Source organism: Diabrotica virgifera, chromosome 9 (assembly GCF_917563875.1).
Source record: "Diabrotica virgifera virgifera chromosome 9, PGI_DIABVI_V3a".
Classification (NCBI taxonomy): domain Eukaryota; kingdom Metazoa; phylum Arthropoda; class Insecta; order Coleoptera; family Chrysomelidae; genus Diabrotica; species Diabrotica virgifera.
Window position 1 is genome coordinate 55,205,216 of NC_065451.1, and position 18,907 is coordinate 55,224,122.

Consider the following 18,907-nt stretch of genomic DNA (forward strand, 5'->3'; position numbering starts at 1 on the left):
AAGAAAACTGAAGGAGGAATATGAACAGTGGGGCTTGGAAATTAATGTGGAAAAAACTAAATACCTACCCATAGGAGCTGAGTTATCCAATATCGAACTAGAGGATAATGAACAAATCACATCCTGTAGTGAATACACGTACCAGGGAGTAATCTTCGATAGAACGAGAAAAGACGATGAGGAAATAAAGAAAAGGGTAACACAAGCTAGAAGAACAATTGGATGCCTAAATGGAATACTTTGGAGCTCCGAAATAGGAATACAGCGAAAATACAACATCTATGAAACACTTATTAAAAGCAGCCTACTTTACGGAGCAGAAACTTCGAGAATAACCGAGAACAACAGGAAAAAATTAGAAGCTGTAGAAATGGATGTGTTTAGAAGATCGTTAGGTATATCCTTTAGGGAAAGAATTCGAAATGAGGAAGTAAGACGACGAATTGGAATAGATGGTTACTTATTAAGTGGCTGCGATGTACATAAACCTTGCTACCATATAACGGGATTAGTACTACACATTTGCACTATCCCATAAAGAATTTCGACTAAAAAATCCAGTTTTTGTTCTAAATTGGGCTAGGTTTGCCACCACCTTCCCTACATCTAGGTTTAGGCCCAGTCTTTTCACCTCCGAATAAATAGTTATCGGGAAGTTTATCCGGCAGATTACATGTAAATCTGTCAAATAAACTTCCCGATAACTAGTTATTCGGAGGTGAAAAGACCGGGCCTTAGTGAACAAGCCATTTCAGAAATGAAGTCTATGGCTTTCATTAGTTGGTCTTCATTCAATTATTCTTCTTTAAAGCGAGCATAAAGAGGCTGCAAAGTGAATCAGCTTAGTACAAAATTCTTAGCGTTTTTCAACATACATATTTTAGCAAGCTTTCGATAAGGGAACTAGTCTGGTTAACTTGTTGGGGAATATTTTTTAATATTGTGTCTTTTATATACCTACTTAAAGACAAAAGGCACAAAAGGCACTTCTGATAATATAGATCTATCGAATTCTACTAAATTTATCGATTTTGATATGGGATGCAGAATTTGTTTAGTATTGTAACAAATGTCAATTTTTCCGTATTTTTCCATTTTTTTCCTGTTTTTCCGGAAAAAACAGGTTTTTTTCCTGCACCCAATTTTTCCGGAAATTTTCAAGCTCTAGTCCCTCTATCAACAAAACTGTCCTTTTCAATTGTGTATTAGAGGCAATATTCAGGGAGAGCGGGATCAGAACGCAAGGTACGATCCATGATAGAAGAACTCAGGTACTTGCATATGCAGTCGTCATAGTATTGATAACAAGAACAAAAAGAGAGCTGCTAAGAGTATTTAACATTTTTGAAAGAAAAGTTAAGTAGTACGGTCTGAAAATTAAAGAACACAAAACAAAATTTATTGAAATGGGAGATACAGTAAATGAAGAACAGGTTTTGAAAATTAGAATAGATAACGATGGAAAAGAATATTGTTTCGAGAAAGTAAAAGAATTTGAATACCTAGGGGTGACTGTAACAGAGAAAGGAGATGAAGTTCCAGAAATTAAAAAAAGAATTACGAAGAGAAGACGACCAGTTGGAGCATTGAGCAAACTTTTAAAAAGTAGTCTTATCTCAAGAGCAGCAAAATTTCGGTTATATAGTACGGTGATACAACCTACAGTACTTTATAGTAGTGAATGTTGGGTTCTGCCCTGGCGCAGAGCAAAACAGCGGTTCTGCGCCAGGGCTGCTGTATTTCACCAACTTTGTTCAAGATATATGTTGCAAAAACACTAAACCAGTGGAAACGTAAATGCCACGGTATGGGTATAGACCTCGGAGAGGTTTGTTTGTATACCTTACAATTTGCTGATGACCAAGTCATCATAGCTAATGATAAAGACGACCTACAGTATATGGCAAGAAAACTGAAGGAGGAATATGAACAGTGGGGCTTGGAAATTAATGTGGAAAAAACTAAATACCTACCCATAGGAGCTGAGTTATCCAATATCGAACTAGAGGATAATGAACAAATCACATCCTGTAGTGAATACACGTACCTGGGAGTAATCTTCGATAGAACGAGAAAAGACGATGAGGAAATAAAGAAAAGGGTAACACAAGCTAGAAGAACAATTGGATGCCTAAATGGAATACTTTGGAGCTCCGAAATAGGAATACAGCGAAAATACAACATCTATGAAACACTTATTAAAAGCAGCCTATTTTACGGAGCAGAAACTTGGAGAATAACCGAGAACAACAGGAAAAAATTAGAAGCTGTAGAAATGGATGTGTTTAGAAGATCGTTAGGTATATCCCGTAGGGAAAGAATTCGAAATGAGGAAGTAAGACGACGAATTGGAATAGATGGTTACTTAACAACAGACATTGAGAGGAAACAGTTGATTTGGTATGGTCATGTTCAAAGAATGGAAGACACAAGATTGCCCAAAAAGATCTTGGAGTGGGTACCACCAAACCGCAAAAAACGAGGAAGACCCAAAAAGACATGGAAAGAAGGGGTAACCAAAGCAATGAGTACAAGGGATCTTAGAGATGGCCAATGGGATGATAGAAGGACGTGGAAGTTAGGCATCGGACAACGTCGAAAGACGTTCTAAAACCGATACATACAATACAGTGTTGGGTTCTGAATAAGAGAGAAGAAAATGCATTGGAAAAATGGGAACGGAGTGTGCTGAGGAAGATTTTCGGTGGTGTGAAAGTGGAAAAGAACGAATGGAGAAGACGGATGAATGCGGAAGTTCAAGAACTGTTTGGGAAGCCAGTAATCAGCCATATGGTAAAAACTAGAAGACTTCGCTGGCTGGGACATGTGGAAAGGATGTCAGGGGACCGATGGGCGAAGAGTATATTGTTAAGAGGTGATGGAAGAAGAAGGAGGGGTCGACCGCGGAAAAAGTGGCTGGAGGCAGCCAAAGAGGATCTACAAAGAGCAGGCGTTGTAAACTGGAAGATAGCTGCCCTGGACAGAGTAAAGTGGAGAAGACAGTTGAAAAATTTCAAGCCATGGGTCCCTGAGGCCTGCAGTGCTGTTATATTATTAATACTTCGAACAAATGTTTTATAATGCATTGTCTTAATTTTCTTGATTCACAGTTAGATTTTCTTAGTCTATTCTCTATTGGCTCAATTTCATATTTTACGTTATTTGTGCAATTAACTCCTGTACAATTTTGCACGCGACACTGCAATGCAATGTGTATTTTCTGCGTCCACATGAATTTCTACAATCGTCTCTGTCAACTGAGTCGTAATCTATTTACATTTCTCTATTGTTTTGGGGTTTCTAAAGGCATTATAAATTGTCTGAAGTAACAAACTAGTTATCATTGAACTCCAGAAAATTTCAGAAAATTCCTCGCGAGATCAACCTTGGGCACCAGGTGTCTCGGAGACGACCATCGTCGTCATAATATCAACGGTGTAACCAGGATGATTCTAAGGGGGGTTACAGCCCCCAACCACGCCCCTGGTTATATACATAATATTAGTGTTCAGCGAGTCCAAAAACCCCCCAAGCAGAAATATTGATCTAATTTCCGTCAATTATTTCCAAATTACAGATTTATCATTTTTCATTACTTCGAAATGTATTTTGGAACATGCATTTTAGTCCGTTCTTTAACGGCAAAATATTGCAAAACCTATAACTTTTAAAGAACCGCTTGGATTGGCATGAAATTTGGCATACACATAGGTAACAAGTCAAAGAAAAAAGTGATATTGTGCCGATATGTGCTTTTGCCCTGGGGGTGGTTTTCACCCCCTTTTGGGCTGTAGTTAAAAGGGGTTGAACGAGTCACTGATCACGAATGTATGCCAATTTAGAAACACCAAATCTTAATCAATTTTTATCTAACAGAAAAACAAAAAATACGTGATATTCAGAAAAGCAATGCCGACTTTTTTTGTTTTTCGAGATTTTTGGTATCTCTAATAATTTTTAAGTTATTTTGAAAAAAAGCATATTTCTCATAATTAAAATTTTTAATGATTTTACTTTAAAACCAATTTTTTTTAAAAATAACAACTTTGAATCGATGAAACTTGCAGATCATATAAACACAACAAAAGGTAAATTATTTTGTGGAGCAGTAACGATTAATTTCATTTAAGTTGCTAATTAGGGGGTAATCTTCCCGATTTTTTTTTACCAAAACAAAAGGGACCCACTTTATTTTGAGCGTAACTTGCTTAAATTTAATGCAAGAAACTTTTTATAAAAACAGAAATAAAGCTTTTTTTAAACACTTTAAAAAAGTTATAATGGGTTTTCTACAAAAAGTGTTTAATTTTTTGGATATTTCACGTCGAAATATTCTATTTGAAATTTGGAGAATATGAATCTCTTTTTCATTGGCTATAACTCTGGTTCTACAAGGTCCAGAGACCTAACGTGTACACCATTTTTTTTACTTTTTTACAGGCTATATTTTTACTAAGAAATACTTTTTTTCGACAAAATACTTACTTTTTGAGTTATTTGCGAAAAGCCGTCTAAAAACGTGGTTATTTTGTTGAAAAATGAACATATTCACTAGCAAATAACAACTGGAAAAGTGTTGATTTGGCAAAAACTCTATAGAACAAAAGTTACTTAAAATTATTCAGTTTACCCATTTCCGGACTTATTTTGGACATATATTTTTTACCTTCAAGAGGGGATGAAAGTCACCCCCGGGGCAAAAGCACACATCGGCACAATATCACTTTTGTTCTTTGACATGTAGGCTATGCGCATGCCAAATTTCATGTCAGTCCAAGCGGTTCTTTAAAATTTAGAGCAAAAACCGTGGAAGAATGTACTATTTTCTTTGTTCGGTAATGCAATTTGTATTTCGTAGTCATCACTTTTGTTCACAACGTTTCCTAAAGGATCTTACGAATCGAATGCAAATACAACAAGTTTCATTGAAATTCATCCTACTGCAAAAATTTGGTAGGTTTTGGGTTTTTTTCTGCTTCATTGCCTCGCCTACTTCTGAAAAAGTTTTAAGTGAATTGCGGTAGAGAGTGATTGCATAGGCAACTCGATTTTTTATAATCAAGACTTAAACCTACCCTCAAAACAAATGACAGCGTTACGTCACAATCAAATGGCGTATAATTATTAAGTTAAAAATAAAAACAGATATTACATAATATTACCTATATCCTCAAACTTTTGCAGTCTTTAGGAATGAAACTGACAGATGACGAGATCCACGTTCTTTTATCTGAGATCAATCTTATGTTTAACGGTCAACTGGACATGGCAGACTATTTACACGTAAGTTTTTCCAGAGAAATTTTACATATCTATTATATTGTTACAGCAAACTGGCGAGAAAGAGGTATCCGGCGAAGAACTGCACGATATTCTTAAAGAAATCGATACGAACATGAACGGACAAGTCGAACTTGACGAATACCTACAGGTTTGAACTTGATCTTGTGTAGTGCTGCACCAGTTTGTAGAATTTAAGATTGCATGCATGTGTGTGTTGAGATGTTTTGGTTAAAGGTGTTGGCAGTGATCTTTTGAGTTTCGCTAGGATTTTTTATTTTCTTTTTATTTTAATGGACTATCAAAGTTCTGATGTCACATAATATTGGTGGAGTATAATATGAAGTCCGTCAGGGATCGTCTCAATTTGGTCCAAATGTCGAGGTGCCAAACATCTAACAGACGTCCTATAGAAACATAATATGGACGTTCAACATCCACCAAACGTCCTGAGCGGACGTTCGGTTAACGTCCAGTGACGATAATTATAAACTACTATATCTTCAACGTCCCATGTTCCTCGGAAATCTATTTTAGCAATGGGATTTTGTCTAAACTCTCTTTTTTACTAGTGTGATTGTTTTATCTTTTCATTTTGGTTCTGGTTTTGATTGTTAGCTTAGTACCTACTAGTAGTGCTGTCGCCAAGAGTGGTACAACGGCCTCCTTTGGTTAGATGGACTTGCCCAAGTTTTTTATGTATTGACTTATATTAACTTGACCCGTAAAACTCGAATTTTTTGGGCAACAGTTGGTCCGAATGTCGATAAGATTGTTATAAACAAAAAACTTGCAATATTCCAAAAAAAAAACTATTTTTTGCAAAACAAAACATTTTGTGTATTTTTGGGTCATTCTAAGCAAAAAATGTTCTTACAAGTTTTTTCGTAGGATTGTAGGATGTATAGTTTTTGAGATAAACACTGTTAAACTTTAAAAAAATTGAAAAATTGCAATTTTTGAAACAGAATAACTTTTGATTAAAAAATAAAATAGCAATTCTGCTTGCAGCATTTTAAAGTTCAAGTCAAATTATACTGGTTTTGATTATTTGCATTGCTCTAAATTGATTTTTTTATTGTTAAACAAATAAACAAATCGTGTTTTGACGACAAAAGATCAGGTGTCAAACCATACAAAACTACATGCTAGAACAAACCCAATATGTACTAACGATTGTCACTTGTTTAAACTTGTTCATACATATACATGCATTACAAAGCATTGCATTGTTCGTAGTTTGCAAGTTGTAATAATAGAAAATGAAATAGCCCATGAAATAGAATACAGATAGTTTAATAAGATAAATAATTTTATCGCCAACCGTCATAAAGTCATTCATTATTGTACTCATTTGCCCTCATTTACGGCAGTAAAGTAACACTTTATTGTACGAAAGAAAAATTTTACTTTACCTGTCGCGATTAATCAAATTAACCGAGATTGAATGTAAGTGGTCGATGGCAGTAATCGAATGGCGAGTAGGTATCTGCGAGTGAACTTAAAATTTATTTACTTTAATTATTAAAAATATTGTACACAATTGGCGATATTATCAATTAAATTTATGTCAAAAAGTAAAATTGTGTAGTATTTTGTAATTATATTCATATAAATTAAATTAAAACTTTACCGATTTAGTAATTATTCAATATTGATAACTATCGATTAAAAATCGAAAGCGGCCATCTTGCAACAGTTATCTGTCATCACTGTCGTGAAATTATTATGACGTCTAAAATTTAAAAAGTTTTTAAATTGTAAATTGTAGGATGTGTTAAATCCAATATCAAATTGTTGGCGATAAAATTTTGCATGCACCACGTCAGTAAAGACTCTTTATCGAACTCGTCTGTTATTCGCCTCGCTCGCTCTGCTCATAATATCAGACTCGTTCCATATAGAGTAACTTTAATGACTTGGTACATAAATACATAACTATAATTAATTCATTTGTATTATTTGTGAAAATAATGTAAACATTAAAGTGACTAGTACGGAAAACGGTAGAAATAAAATTATTCAGGCGGCATAAGTTGGCACAGATGAAGTATATAATAGACTGTGTTTATCAGATAAAAGTAAGTATTTTTAATTTCTACTGTAGAAAATTGAATTACTTATTAATGTTTTTTAAGTGACAAAATATGATAATAAGATATTTTCTTAAAATATTAATTACTACTGTTTTGTAGTAGATATGCTCAAGTATCATTTGAATAATTGTTATAAGAAATGCACGAATACGCAAGTTTTGCAGCGGATTCAAACACCAGATTCCATAATAACTGTAGGTTCGACTATAAAAGAAGTAAAACAACCTGAAGACGATGAACCGAATTCTACTCAAAACAATTTAAACGCATAAAATTAGAATAATTACCAGGTAATGATAAATGTTTCGTATATGCAGTTGCAAAAGAAAATCTAACGATGAACATCTATGTACATCTATTGTCTGATTTTGACTTATCAAACTTCATGTTTGAAGCAAATCATCATCTTTAGATGAATCTTTTATAAACATTGCTGATTTACTTTCTGCTGTGTCATTTTTGGAAGTTGGAAAGTACTGCTGCAAGTTGAAAATACTTTGTTGCACCTTTTGTGCTTGCATGACAAAAATACTTGTACAACTAAACATATTAACAAATAAAAATTACTTACTCGACAAATGAATTCACTGATATTTTCAATGCATCCCTCATTTAAAATTGAACGATGCGCGACCGCGTAACTAATAAAAAAATTAATTTATAGCAATGCTAATAATCAAAGCCGGTATAATTTAACTTGAACTTACAAATGTTGCAAGCAGAATTGCTATTTTATTTTTTAATCAAAAGTTATATCGGTTCAAAAATTGCAATTTTTCGATTTTTTAAAAGTTCAACCGCGTTTATCTCGAAAACTATATATCCTACGAAAAAAACTTGTTAGAGCGTTTTTGCTTAGAATGGCCCGAAGAATACAAAAAATGTTTTGCGAAAATCGCTTTTTTGTAATTTTGCAAGTTTTTTGTTTATAATAATCTTATCGACATCCAGATCAACTGTTACCCGAAATATTTGTATTCTATGGGTCAAAATAAATAAAAAAAACTTGGGTAAGTCCGTCTAAATAAAGGAGACCGTTGTACCCCCGTGGCGATAGCACTATGTATAGCCTTATGCATATTTACAGGGCCGCCGCTAGAAAAAATTTAGTGGTGGTCAAAATCTTTAAGTCGCTTTTCTATTCTAGAAATGAATGAAAGAACAAGAAAAATTTATATCTTAATCACATATAATACAAAAACAGATTAATCGGTAAATAAAAACTGTAATCCCCTTCGATATTGACCAAATTTATTAATACCTTGTTTTATCTTAAGCTGTAATTATCCAGGGGGTCGGCGGACCCTCCCTGACCCCCTTGCTGGCGGCCCTGCATATTTATCTACAAATACAAGAGAGACATACCTTGGAATATTGCGTAGACTTACAGTCGGAAAAATGAAAGAATACCCATGAACGAACATATAAAACACGCTGTATTTTCCTGTCACCGTGTCACAAAGAAAATTGCCCAGCGCAAGTACATGTAATAATAATTATTACATGTACTTGCGCTGGCCAATTTTTTGTGTGACACGGTGACAGGAAAATACAGCGTGTTTTATATGTTCGTTCATGGGTATTCTTTCATTTTTCCTACTGTATCTACCTTACCTATGTTATATAGACTTTAACGTAACCTTTAAGTTTTTAGTTTTAGTTCTCATATAGTTTTTTTTTAATTAGTTAAAGTTTTTAGTTTTAGTTTTTATCTGTTTCATGATAGTGCAAAAGTTTACATTATAACACCGTATCTGCGGTCCAGTATTGTCTTTCTACTAAAAATGTCTTGATTAGTCCCTAGACGAGAACTAAGTGACTCCTAGAATCTATTGCAACTAGCTAAATGACTAATGGCTATGCCATTAAAAAAATTTTTGTTTTTAAGGAAATGTTCATATACCCATCCTTTAATGTGACCTCAAATTTTAGTAGTCCATTTTATTTTTACTGCATGGCTGTGAAAACCAGACTGATTTCTTTTAAATTTTTATTGCTACCTGTTTAATATACTCTTTATAACCATCAGCTTATAGAAACACACTATCTAAAGCCTAACGCTCCAAACACACCCTAAGAATTTTGAACGTACTAACGTACGATTGTTGAAATCTACATAGTGGCTCGAGCAATCATATGGAATCTTTCTCCCTTTACCGCTTGAAACGTTCGGTGAAGGGAGAAAGATGTCATATGATTGCTCTAGCCACTATGTAGATTTCAACCATCGCACGGTCAAAATTGTTAGTGTGTGAAACAAGCGTAACTCCATGCTTACTATCCGTTAAAGTCTGAAGTTTGTTGGAACGATTTTATTACCTAATATACATGCATTATACAGTGAATACGTAAAGGTTGGAATAAATTCATTTTTTCGAGAATATGCGATTTTGGAGATAAATTCCGAAAGGTCGATTTTTATTTTTAAATTATAATTGTTTGGCATATACATACATCATACTAATGACGTCATCTACCTGGACATGATGATTTAACCGATGACTTTTTTAATGAGAATAGGAGTCGTGTGCTAACTCATTTGAAAGGTTATTCAATTGTCTCTTTAATAATATAAACATTAACATGGCAATTATTTGTACAGGACGGCCAAAAAAAATAATTTTTCAATTAAATTAATTGACGCTAAAAATATGTATGTAATTTATTTAATTCAAAATACATTTTACTGCTGCCAGAAAACAAAAAATATATTTATTTAATGAATAAATATTGTTTTCGCTTAAAACGTTCAAACTGCCAAGAGGTAGGTGGGTAGCAGTTTGAAAATTTAATTTAAGCAAAGAGCAATGTTTATATGTCGAATAATAGTATATTACTTTATGAGGCGGAGAAGCATGACTTTTCTTGACGCGCCCGATAGAGGGCAAGTCAACAAAAGTCGCTTCTTTGCCGAATAAAGTATACTATTTTTTCTTCAAACGTAGCAATTTTCAACCATAAATAGTACAATTCATACGCTCTTTTTACTCGAAATTAACTGTGACAACTATCAAAGTCGTCTAGATGTTAGAAATTAAAATAATTAAGTCGTCGGTGGGATGTGCGTCTCCCTGGTTACAGTTGTAAGCACGGTTGCCAAAGGATATATAGAGGATTCAATAAGAAATAAGAACGATAATGCTCAAAAAATTTTAAACCCTCATGATTCGCCAACATCGGGAATGATTGCTGAAAGTTGTGCTCGACCATCAGTATCATCAACAATTACCAATGCGTATCAAGAGTCGGAAACATTTTTGCACGGTTTCAATTTTGAAAATGCCTCATTAACTAATTGTACTTTTAATATTACTATAAATAAAAATGATGTTTAATTGTTGTTAATGACATTTGTATTGTTGCTTTGTGACATGTTTCATATTGTTGCCATGACAACATTTTTCCCTCCGCCGTAAAGAAATGGGAAAAAAAACTGCTGCCGGCGGAGACATCAAACTTTGACAGGATCAAGTTAGATAAATATTGTCATCATTATTTGACGTTTGAAGAAAAACATATTTTTCTGTATTACGACAGCAGTAAAATATATCTTTAATTAAATAAATCACATGCATACTTCTGTTTGATTCAATTAATTTACTTCAAAATTTATTTTTTTGCCCACCTTGTATTCATACATAATTAAATTATGGTTTATATTAATGAATAGAGAATTGAATAACCTTTCAAATGTGCTATTACACGACCCCAATTCTCATTAAAATAATAATCGATTACGTCATCATGCCGGCAGATGCCGCCACTAGTAGATATGAAATATATGCCATAAAATTATAATTTAAAAATAAAAATCGACCTGTTACGGGATTTATCTCCAAAATCGGCCATTCTCGAGAAAATGAATGTATTCCAACTTTTACGTGCTCACTGTATATTTAATGGATCCGGAAAAATTGCTACAATTCTGGATGTTGCCTTCACCCTACTAATACACAAAGATTAAGCTATATCGATACGCCCTTCTCTAACATCTAAATTTTTCTTATATACATAGTCCAGAGAAATAAGATTTTCCCGTGACACATCCCCCTCCAGGCCGAAACCAAATTTTTTCAGTAGTATGGACATTTATATTAATAACCTATATGTTTCCTGCAGCCGATTTTGATGATATCCATAGTTATAAACAAATGAAAATCAAAAAACGGTAAATTTTCGCTTTTTTCGTCTATTACTAAAAAGTGAAGCATTCTAAACAAATTTGAGGATAACAAACTCATAAATCATATATAAAAACTTAAATATGGCGTTCGCTGAATATGTCTATCCTTATTTGTTGCTTAGAAAATTGCAGAATAAGTCATAAATTTTGAGATTTTATAAATGTTGATAACTTATGTAAAAATTCAGTTAGAACCTTCTTATTACACCGAATGCTGAGACTTCTTGTGCTTAAATTATATTTTAGATTTCAAAGCAATTGGTCAAATAGTTTAAAAGTTATTCAATTTGTTTATTCCAAAAGTTACAGTAATATTTCGGACAGTTTATGAAAGAAGAACATTTATACTATTATGAACTTAATTTAAAAATAAAATGACAAAAAGTAATTTTAAACAGTGTAAAACTACAAATAAAAAGAATGTTTGTGTACTTTGTAAGCACGTAAGAAGTTATACTTCTATTATATGATTTAAACGAAATTAATATACTTTTTATTTATATTTTATTTAAATATTAAACTAATTTATACTTACTACTTCTCAAACATTTTTATTAAAACAGTGCCAAAAATTAAAATAATAAAAGAATAAAACACACACAAACACATTAAAAATGCCACAAATGATTTCTGAACATTAATTGTCGGAAATTTTTTTAACTAAATACGTATTTTCTGAAAATGAAATTATATAATAAATATACTTACAATCATAAAATGTATAAAAAAAATAAAAGTTTTTATTGGGATTCGAACCAGCTATCAGCGCCGTTGGTATATTGGGGTTCATTCGCCTTAAACGCTTCGCCACGGAGGCAATGTGTCATTATGTGCGAAGATCGACTAACTAAACGGATTAAGCTTTTGACATTTTTGAATTAAATTAAATTATTTTGATTTTGAATTGAAAAAACATAGAGTAAGAAAACAATATATTAGGTGAACATTGATAGAAATTTTGATGGTAATCAAATTATGTAAATAAAAGTATTACATACTATGTATTTTGGTAGGTTCAAATAGGTAGGTACCTATGATACATTTACAATTATTACGTACCTGTTGCTTTTAAAACTATTTAAATGTCACTACAATTATAAACTTTTTTGTTTCTGTCCTCACAACAATAAAACATTATACATTTGTTTACCTTCATATTGAACAATTATTTATTATTGACAGATCATTTCAACACCCAATCAGAGCCCGTATAACGACTAATACCATACTGTCGGTGTGCGCATGCGCTCAGATCAATATAAATTCACCCTCAATCTCAATCGCGCCTAAACAAGTATAACTTCAAAAACCTTATTTTGTAAAAGGTATATGTACTTAATATCCCTAAAAAGGGCTGTATCACAACAAAACGTTGTGATACATATACCTTTTACAAAACAAGGTTTTTATTTTGTGTGATTTATGGTATACAGCCAGTACAGGAATTTTTCCTTGTGATATTTTTAGTGTAAAACTATTTTGCAAAAACATGTCGATTTTTTGCTTACTTATAAACAATTAGAATAACTTTTTAACCGTTACTCGTAGAAAAATTAATTTTTCATATTTAGAAGGAATGAATTTTTATACACATTTAGAAAGAAAAACAATCGTCCTAGAACAATTAGGGACGAAGTTACCACCCCCCTTTTTTTTTTAATTCACATGTTCTTTCAAAATAATTTTGCAATATTTAGAATTATTTTTTGTCATTTTTTTTAATTAAATTAATAGTGTAAATCTTCTTCTTTCATAAACTATCCAAAGTATTACGGTAACTTCATCATTTTCTGACTTATAGTGTTGCAAAAAAAAATAATTTGGGATAAACAAATTAAATAACTTTTAAACTATTTGACCGATTACTTTGAAATTTAGGGTATGATTTAAGCACCAGAAGTCTCAGCATTCCGTGTAATAAGAAGGTTCTAAGTTAATTTTTACATAAATTATGAATATTCATAAAAACTGAAAATTTATGATTTATTTTGCAATTTTCTAAGCAACCAATAAGGATATACATATTCAGCGAACGCCATATTGAAGTTCTTTATACGATTTATAAGTTTCTTACTCTTAAATTGTTTAAAACGCTTAACTTTTTGGTAATAGACGAAAAAAGCGAAAGTTTACCGTTTTTTGATCTTTATTTGTTTATAACTATGTATATCATCAACATCGGCTGCAGGAAACATAGGTTATTATTATAGATGTCCATACTACTCAAAAAATTTGGTTTCGGCCTGGAGAGGGTTGTGTCACTAACAGGATTTTTTTCCTTATTTCTCTGAACTAACAGTGATAAGTGCGCTAAGAACCGGTAAAATAACGCAAAAAATGGAAAACATTTAAGTTGTGAGATAGTACGATATAAAGCTAGTTGTTATACGTGGCTAGTTAACTTCAGTCATAATTATATGTCTGACGTCGAAAAACATATTTTTCTACGAGCGTGCAAAAATGTCTACTTTCGCGCACGCGTTTTAGTTTAGAAAGTTTCACTTTTCCGCAAGCGTTTTACTTTTCCGCACGCGTGTAGATATTTTAATATGGCCGCGTGACCGATATGGCCGATATCTACGCGTGTAGATATTATAATAATTATAATACATGCAATAAACTAATATTTAGATATTATTTACTATTTTATTTCAAATGTATCTTATTGTGTTCCTGTTTTAATGAAATTAACGCGACAATTCGATGAAATAAAATTATTTTGACATAATATTTGAAAGTCAAATCGGTAGACAATAACAGTCGTTTTGAATCATCGTCATGGAAACCAAGATCGTCGTCATGCTAACTAATTATATTGAAAGTTTGGTTTTGACAACCTTGTCAAAGAATTAATTTGTGTATGTATTTTAATATTAAATTAAATTAATTGATTAAGATTTGGTCATTTTTTAAAGACTCGTAGAAAAAATGTTGTTCCCAACTCTTGCAGAAAGTCTCTTTTCCGCACTCGGCTGCTTGCCGAACTCCCGCTTCGCGTCGTTCGGCAAACTGCAGTCGCGTGCGGAAAAGTATGACTTTCTGCACTCGTTAGGAAAATAACTATTTAATTCCAAATGTCATCTTGACAAGAATGTATGCGACACGACGTCTCAAATCATAGTAGAAATTATTATTGATCAATAATTTAGTTTTGGATTAACAAAATACTACTAATTAAATTATTTTTATGCGAAATTTGAAAAATGGTAATGTTCGACGTCATACGTATCATTATGACTGAAGTTAACTAGCTCTTAAGCTAACATCTAAATTTGGAAACTATCGATAGTGGTAGTGTAATGCAATGTAAATTTATAGGTTTCTATGAATAAGTTCCCACCTCTACCAAAGTTTCATATCTTTTTATTGCACAACATGTATTATGTTTTCCATCTTTTGCATTATTTTGCTGGTCCTTAACGCACTATATAGAAAAGATTTTATAAGATGTGTAGAAGAAGCCATAAAAAGAAATGGAATAAGTATCATCGAATCCTGCAGAAGGAAGATCTAAAGAAGGGGAATACCTGTTGTTGGGACCAAACAATAGAAGATAAGTACCCGTTTATACTAGAAGAAAGAAATGCTAACAGTTTAATAAACTATATAGTACATACAAAATAATTAACAAAGGCAATACAAAAAATTGAAACAAGAAGAGAACCAGAAATAGGACCACAGCGTAGGTTGGTCGTAGCATAATGTATAGTAAAACTAGGAAAAAGATAAAACTGAGTTAAGAAAAATAGCAATATACAAACTAAAGAAGAGTGAAATAGAATAAAAATACCAACACGAAACAAATGAAGAGTTGCCAAAATTAGAAAGTGATAGAAAAGGTAGAAAAACAATAACCGATAGGACAGAAGAAATATGCGCAATAAGAAAATTTGACAAACATTGTAAGAGGAAAGAATGGTTCAAGGAAGAAACCATAAAAAAAGAAAACTACCTGGAAGAAATACAACCAAATATTAATAGAAAACGATCAGAAGGAATATACACTCTGGGCCGAAATTAACCGGTCACCTTAAAAATAAGTCATTTTTGATGTCTTATAATATCTCCTAACCCTGTTGTCCGATTTAAGTGATTTTTAATATGTTATAGCCTTATTCCTTGACAATATCGTTATAATAATATTGTTGCTAAACAGGTGAATTTTCATTGTACACCGGATGTACGAATCAAACTGTGTTTTTTCTTAAAGTTTGCATCACCCTGTGGAATATTCTAGCATTTGTAGAATACTGAAATTAAAACCAAACTATAGCCTCATGCTTTCTCAACGTTTTGTTTTTTGATTGATTCACTTATGTTAAATAATAAAAAAGTTAGGTGCTTTAACATCTAGACATATTTTTTATCAATACAGGGTGTTTTTAAAAATTTTTGGCAAAGTGTAAGGGGTAATTCTGCATGAAAAAATAATGACAGTTTGCTTTATAAACTTATGTCCGCAAATGCTTCGTTTTCGAGATAGGGGGTGTTGAAATTTTTCTGACAAACTGACGATTTATTTATTGCTTTAAAACCGGTTGAGATATGCAAATGCAATTTGGTGGGTTTTATGACGTAGTTATTGCATATTTTTTTAAATACAACTAAGAATTTAATATTCACCATTGGCGCGCATACGGGTAATATGAGCCATCATATGCATCGTTGTCGGCCTTGACCTGGCCTGCGGTTGTACGATCCTGTCTCCCGAAATCGTCTGATGGCATCTTGTACCGTAGTTCTGGGTACATCGAGTGTACGAGCGATATGACGTTGACTGTAACCAGCATCAACTAAAGCCACTGCCCTAGCAGCATCAGTTGGAACGAGTGGCATTTTTAAAATCACAAACAATAAATAAGCACTAAAATTTCAACTAAAACAATATTCGTTCACAATGATATAAAATTACAGGGGTTGTTTACGAATTGTTGTTAACACGGAAACAGATTTGCAACAATGTCGTACGACTATAATATGTCAAAAATCCTTCGATGACACAAATTTAGAAAAGAAACTGTCACACGTAATGTAAACAAAACAATAATAAAGGTGGTGGGGTTAATTTTGCTGGTGAGTTAAATCGTCTGTATTGATGAAAAACATGGCTTGTTGTTAAACTACCTAACTTTTTTATTGTCCAACATAAGCGAATTAATCAAAAAACGGAATGTTGAGAAAACATGAGGCTATAGTTAGGTTTAAATTTCAATATTTTATAAATGTTAGAATATTCCACAGGGTGATGCAAACTTTAAGAAAAAAACACAGGTTGATTCGTACACCCTGTATACAATGAAAATGTACCTTTTTAGCAACAATATTATTATAACGATATTGTCAAGGAATAAGGCTATAACATATTAAAAAAATCACTTAAATCGGACAACAGGTTTAGGAGATATAAGACATCAAAAATGACTTATTTTTAAGGTGGCCGGTTAATTTTGGCCTAGAGTGTATTACAAAGAGAAACAATCCTTAAAATCAAAAGATATCCACATCTTAAGACCAAGGTATATAATCAATGCGTACTCTCTGTTCTCACTTATGGTCCCAAACGTGGACGTGTACAAAAGCAAAAATGGACAAAATCATAAAAAGGCAAATAGACAGGGCGAAAACGGCATGTTCGTTAGAAAAAACATTCCAATGAGATTTTTTTGCATAATCACATTTGTGAGAGATCCCAGAATAAGGTTCAAGAAGTCGCCCACGTGAAAAGTGGTCCAATTTTTTTTTAACATTTTTTTAAATCAAATTGCAAAAATCAATATTTTTGGCCCGTAAAAATTTTTGTTAGGTTTTTTGGACCATTCTCGACAAAAAAGGTCTCTTGTAATTTTTCTCTAAAGTTGATCGTTTTCGAGTTATAAACAATTTAAAATTGAAAAAAACGAAAAATGGCGATTTTCAAGGCTTTAAATTGGTTAAAAGTTATTATTATGGAAGTCAGAAGGTGACTAAATAAAAGTTTAAAATCCCCCCTACAAGATCCTGAAGAAATTTTTGTCATAATTTTATTACTAAGCTGTTATTTTTAAGTAATAATAATGAGCGCCAGCACGTATTAGGCGGCCGTCTATGGTGAGTGCGAGAGAGATGCCATTCCGGCAGTCCAATGGCGCATCTTACTCGCACTCACATTTACAGCTGAGTCAATATCAATACGCTCTTACGGCTTATTGTTAATAATTAAAAATAACAGCTTAGTAATAAATTAATGACACAAATTTCTTCAGGATCATGTAGGGGAGGCTTTAAACTTTGATTTAGTCACTTTCTGACTTTCATAATAATAATTTTTAACCGAGTTATTAAGTCTTAAAAATGGCCATTTTTGCGTTTTTCAAATTTTAAATTGCTTATAACTCGAAAACCATCAACTTTAGAGAAAAATTACAAGAGACCTTTCTTGTCCAGAATGGTGTAAAAACCTAAAAAAAAATTGTTCAGACAAAAAATAATAATTTTTGAAATTTGATTAAAAAGAAATTGTTAAAAAAAAGTTGGACCACTTTTCTTGTGGGGACTTCTTGAACCTCATTCTGGGGTGTATTACAAATGTGATTATGCAAAAAAATCTCATGGGAATATTTTTTCCAACGAATCCGCCGTTTTCGCCTTGTCTAAAAGAGCAATGGAAAGACAAATGTTGCACATAAGACTAATTGATATAACGAGAAACGAGTAGATAAGCGAGAACACAACAGTGAGGAATGTTAGACAAGAAGTTGCAAAATTGAAATGAAGATTTGCCGAGAAGACCGATGGAACAAAATTCTTATAAATTGGAGACGGAGGGAACATAGACGAGGCATAGGAAGGCCCCAAATAAAATGGAACAGGACCGAGGAGACCTATGCCTAAAGATGAACAGAAGAAGGTTAATTAGATAGATAGCGAATAATAAAAATAAAATGGAAAGGCTGGTGAATTCATGGACTGAAGCAATACTAAAAATGAAAAGGGATGTGAATATAAATAAAACAAAACCGATGATAGTTAATCAATAGGAGGACCAAAACAATGAGGAGATTAAATCTAATGGAAAACTATTAGAAAAAATAACAACATACTAATATCTGGGCACCATTGTGATTGATGATAGCAAAATACATGCGGAAATAAATAAAGATTCACAATACGATAAATAACCGTGCCAATAACATACGCAAGCGAAAACTGCATAATTCATGGAAAAAACATAAATCAAAAATGAACTCAATCGAAATTAAACATTTGAGAAAATTGTGCGTAAAAACAAAATGAGACAGGATAAGAAATGAAGATATCAGACAAATGATAAAGCAGAAACTTATTATTGAGTACATTAAACTAAATCAAA

General features: G+C 32.5%; 1 protein-coding gene across 3 annotated transcripts in view; it reads left to right on the forward strand.

The window, feature by feature from the left end:
• The window catches only part of LOC126891716 (glycerol-3-phosphate dehydrogenase, mitochondrial), a 228,551-nt gene that overhangs the window by 169,423 nt on the left and 40,221 nt on the right, over positions 1-18,907 (forward strand). For 2 of the 3 annotated variants that reach the window (XM_050660981.1, XM_050660982.1), the window contains exon 12: positions 5,330-5,431. In XM_050660981.1, coding sequence (XP_050516938.1) covers positions 5,330-5,431 — 102 coding nt within the window. Of the gene's footprint in view, positions 1-5,184; positions 5,284-5,329; positions 5,432-18,907 lie in introns of all 3 variants that reach the window. The other variant, XM_050660983.1, reaches the window with a different exon arrangement.